The following is a 22,964-nucleotide window of genomic DNA, read 5'->3' as shown; positions in this document are numbered from 1 at the left end:
TATAACTATCTCTATATGTCTGTCTGTCTATATTATATTATATTACAATTTCATTGTACCCGAGTATGATGACAATAGAGATCTTGAATCTATATTTTTTCCCAAAATGTTTTATATACCCTGAAAGTCAAATCCTTAAAGACCTACATCCCTGTTCCCCAGCAGACTGTATATAATATAATATAATATATTATAATAATATATTATATTATATTATATTACAGTTTTTAATACACAGCCTGTGGTAAATCATGTTTAGTTTTCCTCCACTGCCACCGGAGGGAAGCAAAGTGTCTTCCTCCTGAGACGCACACCCACAGGACAGAAACAAAGAAGAATGACTTCCGTTAATCACTGAGACGTTTCCTGTGGTGCTAATGTTAGCCTGAAGCTGGGTTGGTATTACAAATGTCTTATTTAGTGTCGCTTGTTGTCAAATTCCGTCTCGTTTCACCTCTCGGAGGGAACACACTCCTGTAACGTTAGAAAACGACCCGTTTCCTCTCATTCTACATCGGTAAATAACGACAGTTAGTGAGCTGAGCTAGCATGAATGTTTACACAGCTGGCTAAGCTAACGGGTACGTTAGCCAAGTTAGCTTCTTGGTTAATTCTAGTTAAATCAGTGTTATCTTTGTTCCGATAGTGTATCTTGACAGTTGAGTTATTTAACCGAGTTATGCTGGATATATTTGGCTCATTGTCACTGACTTACTAAGTCAGTGACAGTAACGGAGATGTATGTTGTCACTATAATTAACTTCTTATGTATTGAAATATATAAATGGGTGATAATTAACGATCTGGAAATTGCATCGCAGTCTTGACATAGAAATAATGAGATGCTGTGTGTAACCTTACGCTGGATCATCGTCACACACGGTGGTTGTGTGTGTTTTTCACATGTTCGGCTCCGTAACTGTTGCGACTTCCTATTTACCCACAAACTATTGCTGCCTACGTGTAACGATTATTTGTTGTTATTGATTAATCTCCCGGTTATGTATTCGATTCATCAGTAATCCTGTTGTGTCCCAGACTCCTCAGATAATGTGTTGTCCGATCAACAGTTAGATATTCAGTGAAGAACCAGACAATGAGCCATTTTTGCTTAAAAAACATTAGTCAGTTATGAAACTAGTTGCTATTCAGTTTTCTAATGATCGATTCATTTGGCGAATCAGCTAATTGTTGCAGCTCTAGTGTAAACAGTGAATGGCTGTGAATGATCAAATGCTTATCTTCACAGTGGCTGGTTGGACAGAGAGGTGTCAGGCATGTATGCCTCTGGGAAATACAGCTCGCGGGGCCCAGCTCTTATCCCGCGGATGAAAACCAAGCATCGCATCTACTACATCACCCTCTTTTCTGTGGTGCTGCTTGGATTGATTGCCACTGGGATGTTTCAGTTCTGGCCCCACTCCATTGAATCCACAGCTGACTGGACGCTGGATAAACGCAGCGTCCACGATGCCCCTCTGGTCCGCCTCCCTGCCTCCAGTCCCATTCCTGAGAGGGGGGACCTCAGCTGTCGCATGCACACCTGTTTTGATGTATACAGGTGTGGCTACAACCCCAAGAATAGAATCAAGGTAACTGCCTTTTAAAGCAACTCTCTCTTTGTGTTTCTCTTCCATATTTTGTTGTGTGATTTTTTTTTTGTTTGTTTAAATTATAAACCATTGTGGACATGGTTTTCCTCTTAGGTCTACATTTACCCTCTGCAGCGGTTTGTGGATGAATTGGGGGTTCCCATCAGCAGCACTGGACTCTCACGAGAATACAATGACCTGCTCAGTGCCATCTCTGATAGTGATTTCTACACTGATGACCTGACCAGGGCCTGTCTTTTTATCCCATCAACTGATGTGCTGAATCAGAATTCACTACGAATCCGAGAGACTGCCCAGGCTCTGGCAATGCTACCTAGGTAAATATTTACACTAGCTACAGTCATTAAAAATACAGTCTGAGTTAGTTTTAATCATGCTGTTTTACTGCTTTGTCACCTTCTCTTCGTGAACCTGTTTTTCAAAGGTATTATATACGTGTTGTTGCCATTGTTGTTGTGGACTGAATTGTGTCTTATTAATTCCCAAAAGATTGATTTAAGCTAATTAACTATTTGTATTGTGTAGGAGAGCAACTAACAATTATCTTTTAATTGTCAAATAATGTGTTGATTAACTTTTTTTCCTAAAATGTCAGAAATATTCACCATGTTCTCTCAAAAGAGCTCAAAATGGGGTTTTTTAATGGTATTTTAATAAAAAGCAGCATTGAATTAAGAAAAACATCTAACCAGGGAATGCTTAATGTTTTTATTTTTATTTATTAAATAATTACATAAGATATTAACTGATTAGCAAAACTGCAATCATGTATGTTTCTGTTAATTGTCCTGTTTATTTAACCTATCACTCTTGTGTGTATTGGTAGATGGGACAAAGGAATGAATCACCTGCTTTTCAACATGTTACCAGGAGGCCCCCCAGACTACAATACTGCCTTGGATGTGCCCAGAGACAGGTAGTTTTAAATACAGTTTGAAAGTCATAGTATAAGAATGGTTCAGTATTATCTGACAATTATCTTATTTTAATCTAAAATTACCAATAATGGGACACTTCCACAATGTCCTCATAAGTTAAAAATGTTAAAATTATATTGCTGGTTGCTTGGAGTTAATAGGCTGCATTAACATAATGGCAATGTATAAAAATCGAATTAAATTTTATTTGTTTATCCAATATCAACAATTAACAGTTTGCCTCGGGCTTAACAATCTGTACAAGGTGAGACATCCCCTGAACCCTCAACTAGGGTGAGGAAAAACCTGGTACAGGATCTTCATTAACCAAAAGGTCTCATCAGCTGATGGACTGCTAGATTCAATTCAGACCTCATCATCTTAAAAATGATTAGTTAAACTTAAAGTGTCATTGACAACAGCAGACAGGAGAGAAGCACATTTTCAGGATTCAGGATTCATGTTTCATGATTCATACTTGTAAGAAGGATAGATAAGTGCTTTGGAATTCAAGTTTTATTATTATTTCTATTTTTATATTCTGTTTACGGGATGATTAACTTTTATACAACAATGGATTATGCAGTCTTAAGAAGCATTTGCCATACCTGTAGTCACTCTTCAAATCTTTAGAATATTAATTTGATGAAGATGAAATAGATATTTACAATAAAATAGTTTCTGGAGGCCTTGAGGGTACGTTTCAAATCTGGTTGTGTTTATCAGCAAAGAGCCCATATGTCTCAAGATGTTCTATAGGCTGATGATTGAGGGTGAAAGAGAGTTGGTTTATGAGCATGCAGCCTTGAGACAATGAACACTATCTTTAGCTGTAAGGAATTTCCTGGGCTCATCCAGCTGGAGTCCATTTGTGATGGAGCCTCATCAGAACCAGGTGTGTGACTAACAGTGTGTTTCCATTTTATATTCTCCTCGTCTGAGAATAGAACTGAGTCCAAAATACATTTTGTCATCTAGTGGACTAACCAGTGATGAATAAAGCAGGTCACTGAGCCACGTTTGTTGCCACCTCATGTTTCATATCTGCATCGTTGGTAGCAAAAATGCTCACGGGAAGCAAAACAACCAATTAATATATTTAAATTTCAAAGTGTATTCCTGCAGCTCGTGGCTGTTGAAATCCCCAATGTGTTGAAGCATTGTTACAATCAGCTCCATTTGTTTCAGAGCGCTGCTGGCTGGAGGTGGTTTCTCTACATGGACCTACAGACAAGGTTATGATGTCAGCATCCCAGTTTACAGCCCACTTTCTGCAGATGTCGAGCTGCCTGAGAGACAGCCTGGGTGAGCACATCTCACACGATTACTCTCATGTTTTGTTATCATGATCGAATAGCTTCATTACAGACAGTGCTCCAAGGAATCAAAATCATGCAAGATATTTGGTGGTTCAAAATAAACATAATTGTGTTTAAGCAGCTTTTTATGCTAGGCTTGATTAAGGAATTAGTTGATCAAGGTAGGTACAGAATAAATTGTGTGCGTCTTCATTCCCCCAGGCCACGGCGCTTCTTTATTCTATCTTCTCAAACTGCCATCCACCGAGAGTACCGCGCTGAACTGGAGCGCTTGAAGGAAGAGAATGGTGAAGCGTTGCTCCTCCTGGACAAATGTAGCAACCTCTCCCAGGGCGCCGCCTCTGCACAAAAACGCTGCTACAAGGGGCAGGTGTATGACTACCCACAGATCCTTCAGGTGGGGAACATAGCTTCATCAAAAACAATCAAGATGTACTATTTTTGCCAAATGCACAAAATATCCAGTCAATTAGCATCTTTAAGAGCAGTTCCTTAAATGCTCCATTTCCAGTGACAATAGCTAAGTGTAACATCTTCAGTTAGTTTGTACAATGCATAATTAAATGGATAATATTACCCCCATGTTTCTACAGGAATCTTCATTCTGTGTGGTTTTGCGGGGGGCACGTTTGGGTCAGGCTGCCCTCAGTGACGTGCTGCAGGCTGGCTGTGTCCCCGTCATCCTCGCTGACTCCTACATCTTACCATTCTCTGAAGTACTCGACTGGAAAAGGTCTGAATAAGTCACGGAACAGTTAGTTTTTTTTTTCAACAAGTGTGTTTATTAATTTCAGAATAAACAATCACACTACAACAAATAATACAGGTGCAAAACAGAACTGTCACAGTAAGGCTTATCTTCAATAAGGCACACATGACAGAACAGTAGCATGCGTTATTTTGCACAGTCCAAAACATAAATCATCCTTCAGAGTCACTGGTGGTTATCCCTTAGAGAAAAGCATTTCAAATAAAACAAAGTAAGAACAAACAGACAGATATTAAATACCTGGCAATTTCATTTGTTGGTGGTTTACATACAGGGGGATCATGCCTCCAATGCTTTCCTCCCTTCTAAGAACTCCATAAAAGATCTCCACATATTGTCAAAGATGAGATATTTAGCCTTGAAACGTGAAAGTGTGTTTTTCCAGTGCAAGAGAGTCTGACAGTCCTGCAAGCCAAACACTAATACTTGGTTTGGTAGTGGATTTCCAAGCTTTGGCTATGGTATGTTTGGCTTGTAGCATGCAAAAAGTAATCATAGATTTGTTTGCCTTGCTAAGGTTATGATTTTTCTGTAACATGTAAAATCATATCTATCACTTCACTCCAAAAAGCCTGAATCTGTGGGCATTCCCACGGAACAGTTCAAGTTAAATAGTTTGACAGCCAGCCATTTTTTGTTCACTGATTTAATGTTTCTGTCTCTGCACAGGGCATCTGTGGTTATTCCAGAGGAGAAGCTGTCAGAGATGTACACCATCCTCAAGAGTATTCCTCACAGACAAGTTGAAGAAATGCAGAGACAGGTAACAGTCACAATGTTTTAACTGAAGAAAACATCTCTCAGCCAAATATTCAAAGTGCTCATATTTAGCTGCAGCTGGAGAGCTCAGATTGACATGGTGGTCAAAGGTGCTCTCGCTGTGGTTGGAGAACTTGCATGACGTGTCTAAGATATGCTTGTACCCCAACCAACCAACCAGGCAAGTTTATGGCAGCCAAAATGTTATGTGTTGTGCGACAGACAGGAATTTGGATTCCACCCTTGCTTTTTGTCAGTTTGAATTTCCGTCCTTGCTCGGTGTAGATTTTCAAAAGCTTTCAGAAGACTCAGCTATGTTGATATTTGCTTGAGTGTAATGCACACAAGCCGGCTCATTCTCCCTTCCCATTTGATATTTACATTGAGCCACAATAAACAAAAGTGAAAGCAGCTATGAAAGAAGTACACCATTTCAGCTGCTCTTCATTCTCTTGTATCAACTCTGGTCCATTTACCAATTATACTGGCCAAACAGACATTCTAGGCCAAGGGCTCAGAGACTTGGGGTTGGATTACACCAGACAAGCTGAAAAACATGGCTCGCTCTTTAGGCGGTGTTGGCTGGGGGTATCCCACTGTGTAGAGCTCACAGCTATCACAGATCTGATATTATATTGTTATCCACTGGTAACAGTGGTCCTCTGCCTGCCCTGATGTTGCTCAGATGGACTGAATTGTATGCAAGTTGATTCTTCTTCTGAGACATGATACTAATGCTGTATCACTATCTACAGATTAAATGTAGCGTCCTGTAGTTATGCTTTTCTTTTGTCAGTATTTTCACCTACTGTGAACAATGATTGAAGATTGTAGCAAAATAATGGTGAAGTTTGTATATGAGATTTTGTGGACAGACTTTTATATTTTATTATTGTTATTATCTAAGAAATCTTGTCTGTCTTGTTATAAAAAGAAAAATAATTTAAGCTAATATACTCTAAAGATCATCTCACCCTTAAATGGGGTTTTTAACATCTGACTGGATGATGCACAGCAGTCAAACCTCAGGTTTAGCATTGTAACCTGGCTTGGTGAAACCAACAGTCCAATTCAAATTAAAAGGCTCTGGCTGTATTTGGTGTGGAGCTACACACCAGAGCCTTTGACCTGGTTCCAGTGTAAACCCCTGGATCGTTTGGCTACATCTGGATGAGCAGCTTCCAGGTCCAATTTTGGAATGGTGGAGTCTCCAGCTGCCTCTCCTCAGCTGCTAGACTCTCCAGTCAGACTGTTATAATGTCAGTGTGTACTGAGATCAGCCAGGAGAGCGTGTGTGGCTGAAGAATCAGAGACCATCAGGAACATCAGGGAGATGAGTGATCAGGCAGGTGGAACAGCAAGGGTAGAACATGGAACAAGGAGCAATCTACTTTTCCATTGCCTGTGTGGATTTTTAAATGGCATTGATTTAGGCTCCACACAAGAGAGACTGGCAGCGATGTTAAGGAGAATACATAGAAGGAAAGTGTACTGGCGATGGCTTATAATGGGAAATTCTGGTAGAAATGTGTATTGCCTGAGCAATTTTTTGTAGCATGGACTTCTGGCGATGGATATCTTTTTTGTGTGAGTAAGCAAGTTTGCAGTCGCAATCGATTGGGCTTTTGTGTTTTTCTCAGTGGCATCTTAACAAATGGTGAAGCATTGAAAGGTGATAAAATATCAAGGTTCAGTTCAGTTACATGGAGAAATGATGTGGTTAGTGAAGTGTCACAGTTGTCTCTGTGTGTCTTCTTTCCTCCTTTAAAAATAAAATTAAAACTTTCCCTGTTTACCTGAACATGGACCGCAACTTTCTGTTGAATCCCTGTTTAGGCTTTGTAGTGTCATAGAAGAGGGTCTCACCATCAAGAGTCCAAAGTGCAATACGTGAACAGTAATTTATCATCTAATAAAATGTTTTATCTGATTTGATTTGACACAATAACACACTATTTTTAACCAAGATACACAGTTTTATTTTTAAGGTGCATTTCATTTCTGTTCTATTTGAGATTTTCCACAACCCACATTTTATCATCTTGGATTCTTTTTACATTTTCCGTTATAAACAATTTTCATTTATAGTCTTCATGAGAAAAACTTTACAACAAAGAGTCTTAAAGTAGGTATGATAGCATAGCTTGAACATTGATTCGGTTGAACCGATGTATTTCATCAGTTTGACCAGCAGATGGCTCAGAAGATTTTGCTTTCACAGTGTGCCTGTCTCATGTTCTGTGACTTTTATATAGACAATGCAGAAGGAAATAACACTGAATTTAAAAAAAATTAATTGTAGTAAAGCTTTTAATTATAGTTTAACGTTTTTTAACATAAGTTATTAACTAACTAAAGGTTAGAGGTGATATTAATTAAATAAAATGCTGCTCTGATTAATTGGAAAAGATTGAAAGTTTTGGTGATTTAGTTCTGAAATGAATAACTGAATTCATTATATAACTGAAAAAGTTTTGAGACCAGGTCATATTTGGATAGGCTCCTGCTCATCCTCCATCAGTAGACTTGTTTCAGACAGCAAAGCTTATTTTCAAATTTAAGATTATGTAATAGCATCCATTTAAGTCACTTTCTGAAGGCCACATACTGACAGCTGTGAAATGTCAACAGTGCTTAAGTGAGACCACTGAACTCATGTTTGTCTCCCATGAGCCTTGTTTGGGTTAAAATAGGTCACATACATTACAGACCTTTTTAGATTAGCATAATGAAATAAATTCACTTATTAAATTAGAATATATAAGCTGGTAAGAGGGAGTTATTTGACCAAGATTGACTTCAATTGACTCTTCATCCTTTGTTCTGCTGTTGATTTCAGCTTCAACTTGTCATCAAGCTTTTTGTTCTGGACTGTTGATCCAAGCTTTGTTGTAGCTTCTCACACATTGTATACAGTCCGTGTAGCCTCTCCAGCTCCTCAGCGTGCAGAACAGTATGCTGGCTACTTCTGATTTATAGAAATCTGTCTGCTCCCTCCCCTACTGGCCTTGTGCTTTTTCTCTCTTTTTATGTGCTCCCTCATACAGAACTAAACCATCAGTCAGGATTATGGCAGGTGTCAGTTGTTTTCTGGTCAGTCAAAAATGTAATAATTAATGTTTCTTAATCTTGCCTATCTTGAGTTGCAAATTTAATTTCTTAAAGCAAATCCACACACATCCTGGAGTTATTGAAACTACACAGCCTATAAGATAAGGCTGTGTAGCCTGACGGCCTCCAAGGACTGTCTTTGTTAAACAAGGAGAACACACATTAGCTAATAAAAAATAAAAAAACTTATACTTAGTGAAATCTTAGGTATAATGGTCGAACAGTAGAATACACAATACAGTCCCATTGTGAGCCTTTGTCTTACTCTGCATAATTTTTGGGGGTAGTCTGTATTCAAGCAGCCATCGGTCTCACTAGTACAAAGACTGTCTCACATGTAACCTGCTGCTAAAGCCTGACTGATTTACACCTGTGAGACCAGGTAATTTATATGTATGTATATGTGTGTGTGTGTGTGTGTGTGTGTGTGTGCGTGCGTGCGTGCATGTCTGCATGTGTGGAAATGTTTTGATCACAGTCAGAAGCAAAGTGCTAATAAATCTCGTGCAAAACAATATTCCCAGCGAGCAGCTCCTATGATTGAAGCAGACTTGGTTTCACTGCTGGTTTTGATTTGGTTGAAAACACTAATGATTGCCTGGTTCTGTCCACAGCTCACTGACTGCCAACTATGGTCTACGGGTTGAATCTTATGTCAGGGACTTGACAACTTACACTGAGTTAAACAAAGTGATACAGACAACTGGAATGATCTTTGTGTTAATTATTTTTAATAACAAAAGAGCTGCCGGTGAGCTTCTCTAAACTAGAAAGAATTGAGAAAATAATTCTGTCTTAAACAAGCGTTTAATTGGATTAAGGTTTGACTTACAGACAAATATATTTTGGACCAGAGACATGTGATAGTTTTTATTATTTCTCAATATTTGCAGCAAGGCTATAGATACAATTTCCTCCTTTGCAATGCTGTCTCTTCTTCGTCAGTCATAAAAATTCCTGCAGGCGTTGGGAGCGGGTGGAGGGTGCTGGGACGGGCCCTCAGGCCAGCACAGTTTGCTTTCTGCCTCCCCCCAGACGGAAAAGAAACTTTCATCACAGGCTGATTTATGGGCCGTTGGGATTCCCCCTTGAGATTAGAGAGTCTTTTTGGATTCTCCTCACCCGCTCTGTTTTTGTGTTGTTGTACAGCTCCAATGCCTCATCACATTCACAGACATTGTTGAATTGTCACATGTTGTTCACGTGCCTCCTAGGACTGTCTTTGTTAAACAAAGAGCACACACATTAGCTAATAATAAATTTTGGTGCATTTAAATAATAATAAGACAGGATAAAAATACAGCTCCCAACTCCATAAACACACTCTCAAATCTTCACATCCTCTGCCTTGTTACTTTGGGCCATTGAGGAGCTGGTGGGGTGGGGTCAAGTCAGTGTAGCGTGGTGTCTGCTGGCAGGAGTCAGTGTTGTTTAAAGCTTCATTAACTCTTATAGGGTTTTTTCCCCTCTCAACTGTCCCTTGAAGTTTCTCGATAGTACAGGGGCCTGCAGGGGGAAGGAGGCTTGACGTGTATTGCAGTCAGTCACACTACTCTAGATTGATCAGTTCAATGTAACTTGTTTAATAAAGTAACCTTTCATGAGAGAGAATTTAATACGTAGAATTTTTGGTTTGTTCTATTGATATCGCCTCTCTATATTTCCGCCATAAGACAATCTCATCCACAGGTGTCTGTTCTCATGCTCGTTGCCTTGGCTGAAAGAACAGTTAGAGTTGAGTATTCCAGCAGCCTATTTGATAACATTGAGATATGGGTCAAGAGTTCACTTATCATTTTGTCTGCTTTGCACATCAGAAATCTGTTGAAACAAAACAGACCCAGTCAAAAGAGTTTTCACAGGAGATGTTGAATAGGGCTGCAAAACTCTCTAAAGACGTGGATAAGGGCGGGAAGTCTGGATTTTACAGCTATAATTTCACGCTGGTGTTATCTTCTGCCGTGTGAGAGCCAAAAAATGAGAAAATTGGAAATAAAAATACAAAAACCGTTGTATAACCAATAACATGTTCATGAAATGCTGTCTTGTTCCAGTTAAGGTCAATTATTGTAGCCTGTATGAACATTGCGATTGCCTTTAATACATTAAAGTCCAATTATTAAGTATTATTTGACCATTGATGGCCCCTAGTTCTGGAAAGAATAGAAGGGTTTTTGTCCACCTGTATGCAGCAGGTCTTAAAATGATTTTTTTCCCTCTATATAAAATGGAAGACATGACTGCTCCCTAACAATGAAGCCCAATTTTTTCTATCACCACCTAGTGGCTGGCTGTAGTAGAGGTCTTAAATCCTCCTCCATGTGAATGTATGGGATGTATAATTTAAGGTAGCTCCTTTTCAAGTGTTAATTTTTTTGAGAAGGTAGTTTAGATTATTCGATGTTGAAAAAACAAGGTGAAATGCCATGATTGACAACATTGGCCAAGTGCATGAACCGGCAGGATCTCACTAACGCTGCTCCATCCCACCGATCGCTATTGCGCAGACTCTGGCTCAAAAAATTCAAGATGGCAGCATTCGTATCCAGAGTACTTAAGCTTCATTTTTAGATAGTGGGAGGAAGTGCATCTCATCTATTTTAATTTACAATTCTGTCACATACATGATAGTTTTTTTGGTTTTTTTTATTCACATTCACAAATTTTGTACACCTGTATTGTATCTGCAAAGTGACTATCTCTTAAAGATGCATCGAAACCTTATGTTTAGTTTACATATTTTGGTAAATGTGTTGTTCAATTTAAATTTAAAAACAATTTTAATCATGTTTTGTCTTTGCTCTTTTTTTTGACATTCTTGTTTTCCATTTGTCCACAGGCTCGCTGGTTCTGGGAGGCCTACTTCAGCTCCATGAAGGCTATTGGCTTGACAACACTCCAGATCATCAATGACCGTATCTACCCATATGCTGCACGCACCTATGAGCAGTGGAACAATCCACCTGTGGTGGTATGTAACTGTCTGCGCTTGATGTATAGTTTGAAAATATTTGAAAGTTTTAACCGTTGGTTAAGAATATCTTATTATTACTGTATCATGGTTTTTCAGCATTGTCTCTCAGAAGAATCTTTTTATTTATGTAGGCTCTTTCGACAGACAGCTATATATCTTCTATACAGCTTGTGCTCTACTGTGCTGAACCAGTCAGTTGTATTCCTAGATGGGTTTTTATTGCAGACATATGAACAACATCCCTCCACAATGGCGCTTTGACCATACAGATGTTCACAGGCCAGCTTAAGCTTCCGAAATCAAGGACTCTGTGGCAGAGTGACAGTAGATGCCTTCCCTTTTTCTGAAGCGCCACACATGCAGAGCTTCATAGATTGGTATACACCCGGCGAGCTCTGAGGCAGTTTGTGTCAGCACTTCTGCACCAGGAGGATGCCTCCACTGTGGTGAAAAATAAGTTCCTCCATGTCTGAGTCATTGTGTTAATAGAGAGTAGGCTGGATATGAAGAATGGTGTGTGTGTGTTTGGCATCCCTGCGGTTGTGGCTGCAGACAGCTTGGCTGTGCGACCATCTCTCAGGGGTTGTTGATCAGCCGGGTCTGATCTGGAGTCTCCTCTGTGCTCAGCCCATATGGAGTAGAGGCATAAAATGATGAATTAAAATAGTGTTCTGCATATGTGCACACTGCACAGTATGTCTATAAGTATCCTAGTATAAGCAGATGCACTGAAATGCTGGGATTAGAAAGGTGGCAGTCACAAACAAGCAGCGCTCTGAAGGGTGTTTCCTGATGTTCATCATTGTAGTTCTGCTCAGAACTGTAGTTATCCAGGATTAAGAGGCTGAGAGGTTGTCGGTCAAGAAGCTGCTCACTCTTTTGACCATGTCTGTTTTCCTCTGAGCAGGTAGCTTGTTAATCAGCAGTTACACTTGACATTACCCACTTATGTCAAATGTTTTGTCCAACGCCCAGTCCAATCGATCAGTATCACTTAGGTCTTAAGGTCTGTCCAGACCAGGAGGAGGTTAATTATGGCAGGCTACATACCTTTGGCCATTCCTCCCTGAGATGCGAGATGAAGTGTTTTCTCAATGGCCTCAGTGAATGGATGGTGAGAAGAACTTGCACAAAGCACTAAATAAATCAGGCAGACATTTTCCCCCTCTCCTCCTGTAGTTTTTCGGGCTGGTAATTGAAAGCACATTTCCTGGGATTGCTGCTGCCTTCAGAGGGGGTTTCAGAACAAGGGACAGGCTGCTTTTGTGAGGGATTTGTTGGTAGAGGGCAAACTTGTTCAGAATTGAGGAGTTTTCAGACTTTCACATTTGCCATAGTTTCAAAACATTGTATGATAATTGGCGCCCGGGCATATGAAAACCTGACTTAGTCACTAGGTTGTTTAAAAGTTCTTTTGCAATCTTTAAGTGTTTGTACGTTTTTGACTCTTTTCTCCTGCACAAGTTCTTTGCAGATTCTATCAGCAAGAAGCAGTCAAAATCACCTAAAATTAGAGCTGTGAGCAGCAACAAGCAGGTTTCAGGCTTGATAAAGCTGAGGGTCCCCTCTTCATCTGATTTGAACAAAACTTGATGTGCATGTTCATGAAACGGGGCAAAATGTTATCAATGAGTCTAATCAAGATTGCTCAAAGCAGGGATGTCACGAGAACTGATACTTCAATACCAAGTCAATTCTAAAAAGTCACAGTACTGTGTATAAGGTTTCTATTATTGTATCATTCATTAAATTGAAAGATTACATTTAATCTGGTACTACTGTGCCTCTACATCTGCCTACATTATTAATACAGAGAAATAGATATGAGGCAATTGTTCATTTTATCTTGTCATTTAACCTTTGTTCGAGTGTCTAAGATTAATGAAACACTCAAGCAGTTCAAAAAACCAAATAAAAGTGGAAATGTAAAGTATAAACACTTAACTCCCTCAGATCTGTTGGTGACATACTGAGCTGTGGTTTTCTTTTCATCTCATTCACACTGTTTGACAAATAGTTTAAGTGGTCTCTGCCTGTTTTATTCTGTTTTAATGCATCTGTGCTGTATATATGTGTGAGTTTAATTATTTCCCCCCTCCGCTTGAATGACAATGTGAAAACAGCCACAAGGAAGTTTCCACTTGCCAGTAAAGTGGATTTTTATATGAGGAGGGTGACTGATGTTGTGCAAAAGACAGTGTCTGTGTGTCTGTTGACACTCTCGTGTTGATGCTGTGGAAAGAGCCACATAATCACTGTGTGGCCTCCTGAGACCAGAGGAGAAGCAGGGTTTATGTGGACTTCAAGAAGCCCACAGATTTACTGCGTTAGATATGCTCTCTTGGCTTCTCTCAGACTGATTGAACATTTCTGTAGTGTTTGAAGCCCATCATGTGAAGCCTCATGCTCCTGTATATACTCTTAGGGATCACATGCTTGTAAATGAAATACATGAATGGTCGTTTTGTTTTGTTTTTTGAAGCTGAGAAAAAGAACCTTGGTAAACAAAAAAGAAAGTTATTGTTACAATATTGTTACAAAAAGACTCTTAAGTTGTCTCTTTAGGTGTCACTTTAATCCAACTGACTGTTACATTTAAAGTTTAGTATCCAGCACACACAAAGCATTAGAAAACTGTCCTGTGGCTTCCTTCATTTAACAGTGTCGCTTGATCTAAGCTGGAGTACGAGCTGCTCCAAGGATTTACAGGGCGTTTTAAAGGGAATTAGTGAAAGAGAAGCCAAGTTCCACACTCATGATAGACGGCCACTATTCACAATCTGACAAACTCCACTCTTCTCCCCCCTTCCCTTTTCACCCACATCCCAGAAGAGTTGCACCTTCACAACAGCAGTGGATACATGAGTGCAGCCAACCTGTCTTGTTTGCAGACTCCCACTCCGTCTTTTTGTCCTTCTGTCCTGCTGCTTCTGTGGGGTTTTCTTGGTATTCTGGCAGAAAGTTTTTGGCGTTCTCTGCTCTGCCTCTATTTCCCCTTGAGAGACATTATTGGATGATTCTTGCTCCATAATAAAAACCATCATCTAGTAATGACTGCAGGTGATCTCACTATCCAGTGAAACATCATTATAGTGCTTTGGAAAACATGTCTGATACAATAGAAATTAAGGTACTGAAGCTAGCTCTACTCTAGCTTATAATTGAAATGAAAATGGTGTTTGTTGCTTAAACAGTTTGTGTTTTTTCTTCCTTTTGTAGAAGTGGTCCAGTGTGAACAGTCCTCTGTTCTTGCCGCTTATCCCACCAAGGGCACCTGGGTTCACAGCAGTGGTGCTCACCTACGATCGCGTTGAGAGTCTTTTCCGGGTAATCACTGAAATCTCCAAAGTACCTAGCTTGGCAAAGCTGCTGGTCGTTTGGAATAACCAGAACAAGAGTCCTCCTGAGGGTGAGTATAACAGATCCTCATTGAAACAAGAACGTTTATTAAACTAGATTGAATATTGACAGCTGCAAGTTAATTGCGTAAAACAATAAATCCATCCTTTGGTGAAGGTTTTTATTTTCAAACTTAGGTTTGTGGTTCTGTTGAATTGTTTTGCTTTATACAGAGAGGTGTTTGGAATATAATGAGGCCATTAACACTCTGGAGCACTTTTCCCTTTAATAACCTTTAAGTTCAGTTCTACTGTAACATAAGGCCTTGTTCAGACATGGCATTAAAACCCTTCTCTGATGTTATTAAGTGTAAATGCACCCACACCCTAATGTGGACACATTAGAGATCTGATCACTTGGACCACATTCAGAGATGGTCTGAGTTGCGCGTGGTTTTATTCCTTTAGCAGCATGAATGCAAATGTATCCTGGGCCACATTGAGGGACTGCTTACTCACCTGACATCCTTTAAACCACTACTGTTCACAATGAACATAAATAATATGTTACATATAACATAGAATATTCTAAATATTTTTAATAGTATAATCCTATGTCATTGTAGAGCTGCACACAATACATTTATTCACTGAGTAAGAACTACATCATTTGGTCTTTCAGACAGAAGCTATTTATGGGTGTATTTGCATGCATGAGCAGGCAAGTGAGATCTGATCACAAGTGGTCACTTAACATGTGGCGTGGAATTCTAATGTCAGGTTTGAACTGAGCTGTCCTCTAGTGATTGGATCACTCAAGACATATTAGCTGGGCCATAATATAACAATCAATAGAAAGTGAGTGATTTACTCATTTGTGCCCACAAATTACCCCCTTTCTCTAGTGTCTATGTTATGTGTGTCTATGTTCATGACGTGGTGGTGGTGTCAACCCAAATGTGAATCCTCTGATGTATGATAGTAGAACTACAAATGGGGTTCAGTATCTTGCCCACTTTAGAATGCAAAGTCCTGTGTAACCTGTATTTGTATAGTTAACCCATCTATCCCTGTTTTTCCTTACATTACTGCTAGTTTGTGGTTTAGACTTCTTTGGTTGTAGCCAATCAGAGATGTGTCATTGTAAACTCATAGAAGTCGTTATTTATTGCACCTTCCACTGTAAATATTAGCCCTAATATGGCAGTTAAGTATACAACAGCTTATCGTGCCTTATAGTTTAACTCAGACAATTAAAGTGACCCTGCTGCTGTAAGAGTTGACTCATGTCATGAAGTAGTGAGATGACTTTGAAGTGCCCCATTACAGCTTTGAGTTGCCTAGTTATTAGAGGCATCGGTGGCGCCTGGCTTAAGTTTTGTGACCCATTAGAATTAACAAGTGGCCATTGACGTTTGTTAGTCCAATGTGAAGGCAGGTTTCTTCCCCACTTGCACTAAGCCTTGATCTGATGTGTTCACAGGCTCAGTGTTTGTTTTTTAGAAGATTTGGACCTTTTTCTTTTTGTCAGAACACCATGTTTTGTTACAGATTTAAATTACATCACGTTTATCAAATTTACCTGTTTTTATCTCTTATACCTATGCAGCAGCTGAGATAAACTGCCACACAGCTGCAATAAATGCAGAAGACTTGCGTAAAGGCCACAGCTTATTCTTCAGAAAATATAATATTCTTGAATACAGGTTAAGAAGTCACAGAGGAATTAGCAAGTGTGTGCATTTTGACTCATGTCATGGTGGGGCTACGGTTTTAAAATTCAGATAATGACATATAATCGTTTCACTCCTACTGTCTCTTTCCAGCCCTGGAAATAAAAGAAGGGTTGACAGCAACATGGACTAAGTGAAAGAAGAAACTCTTGGTTTTTAACATAGCAGTTTTCTTGACAATAGCTTTTGACAGGAGACTTCAGACGTGGTTAGGAGGACCTGGAGCTCTTCTCATAGGCTGCCAGGCCCCAGTTACCCCGTTAATGAGTCGGACACATTCTGTGTGATCCGTCTGTGCCATAGTCCGTGCCATGGATCCTGCCCAAGATCTTTTGAAACGCTCCCCTGAAAAAACACTTTGTTGATCTGCTTCATGACGAATTGTAGTGTGGTTAGATTTGCACGTGCTTGAGGTTAACATAGCGATACAAGTCAGTGAGTGAAGTTAAACTCCCAGAGCACTGCCAGGACACACTTCAAATATCTCTGTCAGTGGTAAATGAGATCATAATTCCTCGCCCATCTTCAGACACTGAGAGTGGCCACATTTATAATTTTCTTCAATCCCTAAAAATGAACAATTACAGTGTCTTACTCTATATATACTGTATGTATGTGTAACGGGCTGGAACTGCTGCTATTATTTTTTATTTATTTATTTGTAGATATTCGCGATCAATTTCATGACTGATTGGCTAATGAAATGTCAGAAAACTACCCAAGAAATACCCAGAGACAAGTTGATGTCTAGTGTTTCCAATTAATAACCAAGACTGTTCCGGGCCAGTCTACTTTATCTAATAATCTGATTTGTCCTGCCACACTAACTACATTTACATTGACAGCAATATTCTGACTATTTCCCTTATTCTGAATAATAAATTATTTTGATTACAGAATAGAATATTCTATTCATAATTCTGTATATATTTTGTAGAGCATAGTCTTATTATGACATCAAGGTGTTGGTAACTGGTTTACATGTCGATATTGCAAAATGCTGCAATAACTCCAATAGGAGGTTACAATGCGATTAAGATGCACTGTGTATTTTACATTTGAATCTGTGATAAAGATGTGTTTTATATTTTGAGTGATTCGCTTTACTTTCCTTCCTCTGTTTTATTCTAAAGTATTGTATCAATAAAAGGTATTATTATTATTATTATTATTCAAAATTCAATTATAGCTTATATATATGACTTTATTCAGGTTCGGGTAAACAGAAAAAGTTTATTGTTTATAAATAATATTGTTAACTGTTTCTTCACTCAGTTTTCTTCAGCAGGTTAATATCATCATGTTGCTGTCCATGTAATTATAGTCAGTTTCATAATGAAGCAAAAAAAATCTCTCCCGTAATAACATATAAGATCTCTAACTTAGTGTTTTGCACCTTTGCTTCAATATAGACTTCTGTGCAGTGTCTTTATGTTCCTTTCGCTTGCTTGCTCTTGGCAGCAGCCAGAGAAATCCCGCCACATCAGCTGTCAAAGTTTTTACTTTCCTCCCTTCTCATGCTTTGTCGTGCATGAGAAAAAAATTACGTTCTCCTCAATGTTCAACACTTTGATCAATATTAACTAATTAATCAAGGTGATTATTTCAGCTCTGTGTCTTTATGCATAAAACTAGAAATGTGATTCCAGTATTTTTACCTGACAGAGTCTCTTTGGCCAAAGATCGGTGTTCCTCTCAAAGTCGTGCGAACCAAAGAGAACAAGCTGAGTAACCGCTTCTTCCCCTACGACGAGATCGAGACGGAAGCTGTGCTGGCTATCGATGATGACATCATCATGCTGACATCTGATGAGCTGCAGTTTGGCTACGAGGTGATAAAAAGACCCGTCCAAACCCTTAACCATTACCTTACGTCCCTCATCTTTGGCAGGTATCGCAGGCAACTATTTCAAGTTGATCCCAGAGTTTAAAGTCATTCAGAGAGATTATGGTCACACTCTCCGATAGTTTGAGATTTGACTGCCTCCCGGATGGGTGTGTGTTTGATGTGTGAAGAATGATGACAGGTCGAGAGCTGATGCTTTCCATGCCCACATACCTGCCTGGACCCACTTAGTCCAGCACACTCACCTGAATCCATTTAGAAGCCATTTAATAAAATTGTGCTCAGTTTAAGGATAATTACATGGAATTACAGGCAGGATAGAGAAGCTGTCTGCCTCACTAGATGACAGTAGAAGGGTCAGACTAGCGGCTGGTGTCAAGCCTCAGAAATTCAGCTAATCATAAAAGCTACTTTTATCCCCCCAAAGGTTTTTGAGTCTCAGTTGTGATTTTTGTCTCCGACTCAAGAAATATTGTGAAATATAAGTTACAATTTTTGGTTCACTTCTAAATGTCTTTTGATGTAAAACATCAGTTCTCACCATCAGTTTTCATCTGAAAATGTCTGACAGTCTATCTTCTCGTCTGTTCCCAGGTGTGGAGGGAGTTCCCCGACAGGCTGGTGGGTTACCCAGGCCGGCTGCACCTCTGGGACCATGAAATGGGGAAGTGGAAGTACGAGTCGGAGTGGACCAATGAGGTTTCCATGGTTCTAACTGGTGCTGCCTTCTATCACAAGGTAACTTTGGAATTCCTGACTGAAACTAAAGTAACTTTGGCTGCTCCAGCTTTACCTCGCTGACACACGTTTCCTTTATATCCTCATGGATGTTAGATCTATGGATTAGTAATAGTTTGCACAGAATCACTTGTAAAAAGGATTAGAGAATTTCCTAGAGACCTTTTGGGGTAAACGTAGGATAGCGAGCACGAAGATTCAAGTGATGGACGAGCCCTGTGTCATAGGAAGAGCAAGGTTATCTGACTTCTACTTAAAAGCTCACACACTCATTTAAGTTCAAAGTAAACTCTTGTGCAGTGGTTCCTCCTACAGACTCTAGGGTCAACAAACAGAGTCTGCATCATTGTACATGACAAGCCTGCAGGATATATTTATATGACCTCTTATAATCATCTCTTGTTTTTAATCTGCTTCCATTTCAGTACTTCAACTATTTGTACACATACAAGATGCCAGGAGACATCAAGAACTGGGTGGACGCTCACATGAACTGTGAAGATATTGCCATGAACTTCCTGGTGGCTAACATCACAGGCAAAGCCCCCATAAAGGTACATTCATAGCTCTGACCGGCCTGTGTGCTTCATGCTTGCAGGGGGGAGGCTGACACAGCGGACCACCATCTCTGGGTCTGATCAGCTCGCACCCTTCGACTTCACTGCCTCTCCCCCTCCCCATCAGTGTACCCAGGTGCAGGGGCCTGAGCTAAAGCCCGGCTTTAACCTCCCTTATCTTGGTGTCACTCACGGGCACTCCCCCTCTGAGCGTGTTTTCCTAAGCTCACTGGGGCTCATGCACACCCTGCCATCAAAATCACCGCCTGCACCCGTGCTCCCACCTCCCTCCATATCTCAAACAGGTTCCTTCAGAAAACATACCCTCCCGAATCCATCTGTCCTCCTCCTCCTCTCTGTGTCCCTCACTCTATTTTCTCCTCCACACAGACATACATTCACAGGTCCAGATTGTTTGGGTGCAGGAATGTGTCAGGTTGCACATGTGATGGAGGCAAGACAGAGGAGAGTCATATATTATGTATTTCTCTTCACCTTTAGCCATATACAATTTTACTCCAACTTCACTGAGGAAAATTGAGACATTTTTCACTGCATGATGCTTGACAAAAGTTCTTGTAAGACATCACAGACTTATTTAACCAGATTGGATGTTTCATTTGCTTCTGTCTGGGCTGCTGAACTTTCACAAACAGTTTAAATGAGTGACCTTGTTCTGCTCCTGTTCAGGTGACACCCAGGAAAAAGTTCAAGTGTCCTGAGTGCACTGCCATTGATGGACTGTCCCTGGATCAGACACACATGGTGGAGAGGTATAGTGCTCACTTTTTCTTTTAGAAAAATCCATGAGGACTAAATGGAGGCCCACATTCGTAGCAACTTCTTTCTGAAAATTGTGACTTGGTTCATGGTGAGGCATTTATTTGTGATATGTGATAGTTAAGGTTTGAGTGAGGGGTTGGGAAATGCAATACGTCAATGAGTGTATTCGGACTTTAAGTTTTAAGTATTTTTATACATCATTGTTTTTGTGAATTATTTTCTATAAATAATTCAATTGTATGTGTTTAATATTAAAAAGCAGATTAAAGTCACATTTAAATTAATTATTAAAAAATCACAGTAAAATCAGTGTCTCACTGTTATTTAAAGGTTATTTTCTTTTATGTACTCAGTGAGACTCCAGTGCAGAATGAGTTAATAACAATCCAGTGACACAAAATATGTGTGAAATCCAGTTAAAGCAATTTGTTCTTTTTAAAAACCTTCTATCAGTCAAATTTGATTGAAAGATTCTTAGATGCAGTGATTTAATAAAGATCCTACATGTTTTGTACAAAGGCAAATCTTTGTGAGATTTGTGAAAAAATAAATAAGATCAGTGAGTGGATGGAGCTTCTACTTGCCATTAATAAATACAATATAGAAATCAAAGGATGTTCGGGAGGATTCCTTAATAATGAAAAGCTACAGACTTAATCCATGTACATCATCTAAAATTATTTTTGATCAGAAGCTGCATAATAAATACATGTTTTTATCTCACTATTCAAATAACTATGTTTTTTTTATCCTTAGATCCGAGTGCATCAACAAGTTTGCATCAGTGTTTGGAACAATGCCTCTGAAGGTGGTGGAACACCGCGCAGACCCAGTGCTCTACAAAGACGACTTCCCAGAGAAGCTCAAGAGCTTCCCCAACATCGGCAGCCTCTGACTAGCCACCAACAGATGTTTTGACCTGGTCACTGCCTCAACTCTTCAAGATCATCGTCATCTGTTAATATCAAGACATCAATACTCAGAGTGAAGCGGTGCGTGTTCTTGTCACCTCTCAGTTGAAGTGACTTTAATTACATGAAACTTAAAATGCAGAACTGTGAAGGACATAAATTGAATATCTTTAATGACAGAGGACACTAAAATCTGGGTTTGATGAGGAGTGTGATGAGTTATTTGTCTATGGACATTTAGAGTAAGATATTTGTAACATTTCACAACAGCACTACATTTCATGTTACAGAAACTGCTACTAGTAATATATATAGATGGTTTTGCTTCTTTTTGCTTCTCAAACATTTACAAGGACCAGTTTTTTTAGCTCTACTGTATAAAAAGAAAAACCAACAAATCTTTAATATACATTGTATATTGTAAATGATTCAATCACATATCTATATGTTGGCTTTAATTAATAGTCTTGTAAATGTGCTAACACAGCATGGTGGCTAATGGATGATGTACAATTATTGTTTCTGTTTACACAATAAGATTGGACTGACAAAGTTGGCACCATGAATCTCTTGGAGTTTTCTTAGAGTAACTGCTAATTTAAAAAAAATATGCTGAGCTGGATCATCTTGAATTATTTTATACTGCCTGAGCAAACCTTTCCTCATATTTATACATATATATATATATATAACAGAAACGCAGTGGAGTGAACCGAAGCATCCACTAAGTCATTTCATGAGTTGTGTTATGTGTATGAGTACAACACAAGAGTAGTAGTTCATTGTCTGCCGTTCATTTGACGATTTACTGTAATGTGAATAATAGACTCCCCAAATCCACATGTCCCAAACCAGATGTATACACTGTTGATGCAGTGCTTTGGTTTTTATTGGTCTTTTTTTAATTAATATTTTACCTGTTGTGCGTCTTTATATTTTTGATGTTTTCATCTCTAGTTGTCCCAGCTCCAGTATTCAGGCTGTAACATTGTAACATTTAAGTCTCTTAAAATGTTAACACAGCCTTTTATTTGCCTTTTTTATTATTTTCATGAGGTCAGCGAAATTGTTTTAAATTTTTTTGACTGAGTTTGTGTATCTGAGTGTATATATAACTTTGATAAATAAAGACCACTCTATGTCTAACTTTTTTTTCAAATTTGTGTAATTAATGTTGGGGAGGAGGTGAAGTCGGATGTTTTTTTTTTCCCTTTTTCATTTCGCTCTTTACTCCCAATCTGTGAGCATCCAGATTCCCGACCCTCCGTGACACGGCCGATCCACTGTTCCCTCCAGCCGTCACCTGTTGTTAATATACGCGTCCTAATCCTCCCTGTTCAATGTCAGCAGTTCAAAAGGGCGCAGTTCGTATTTTTGTCAGCTTCAATTAGTGTGATACTCTTGCGGGTTCTGAGATCTCATTTCAGCACTCGTGTCCCTTCAAAGGGGCTGAAATGCACGGGGATTTCACAATGTGACTGCAGGGATGACACAATATTTTGGCAGGGTGGAGCGCTGCAAATTCAGTGTGTTTTTCTAATACCAGCGGACAAGACTTTTCACAAGTTGTGGCTGAGCAGTGAGTTAAGATGGTGG

At 39.3% G+C, this 22,964-nt stretch overlaps 1 protein-coding gene across 2 annotated transcripts; it reads left to right on the top strand.

The window, feature by feature from the left end:
• Positions 1-265: 265 nt before the first annotated feature.
• On the top strand, positions 266-22,514 carry ext2 (exostosin glycosyltransferase 2). Of its 2 annotated transcripts, none has more exons than XM_069524638.1 (15): positions 266-395; positions 1,250-1,592; positions 1,707-1,930; positions 2,440-2,529; positions 3,719-3,835; positions 4,051-4,246; positions 4,443-4,582; positions 5,288-5,381; positions 11,328-11,459; positions 14,682-14,871; positions 18,199-18,365; positions 18,974-19,117; positions 19,543-19,671; positions 20,365-20,447; positions 21,214-22,514. In XM_069524638.1, the coding sequence occupies exons 2-15, from the start codon at positions 1,278-1,280 to the stop codon at positions 21,350-21,352; spliced, it is 2,160 nt and encodes a 719-aa protein (XP_069380739.1). In that variant the 5' UTR covers positions 266-395; positions 1,250-1,277; the 3' UTR covers positions 21,353-22,514. The 2 variants fall into 2 exon arrangements, with proteins under 2 accessions (XP_069380739.1, XP_069380746.1); XM_069524645.1 differs by having other exon boundaries at positions 370-517.
• The last annotated feature ends 450 nt before the right edge of the window (positions 22,515-22,964 follow it).

This window comes from Paralichthys olivaceus, chromosome 1 (genome assembly GCF_024713975.1).
Source record: "Paralichthys olivaceus isolate ysfri-2021 chromosome 1, ASM2471397v2, whole genome shotgun sequence".
Taxonomy (NCBI): Eukaryota; Metazoa; Chordata; class Actinopteri; order Pleuronectiformes; family Paralichthyidae; genus Paralichthys; species Paralichthys olivaceus.
The sequence above is the reverse complement of the archived record's forward strand: the minus strand, read 5'-3'. Positions and strand labels throughout refer to the sequence as shown.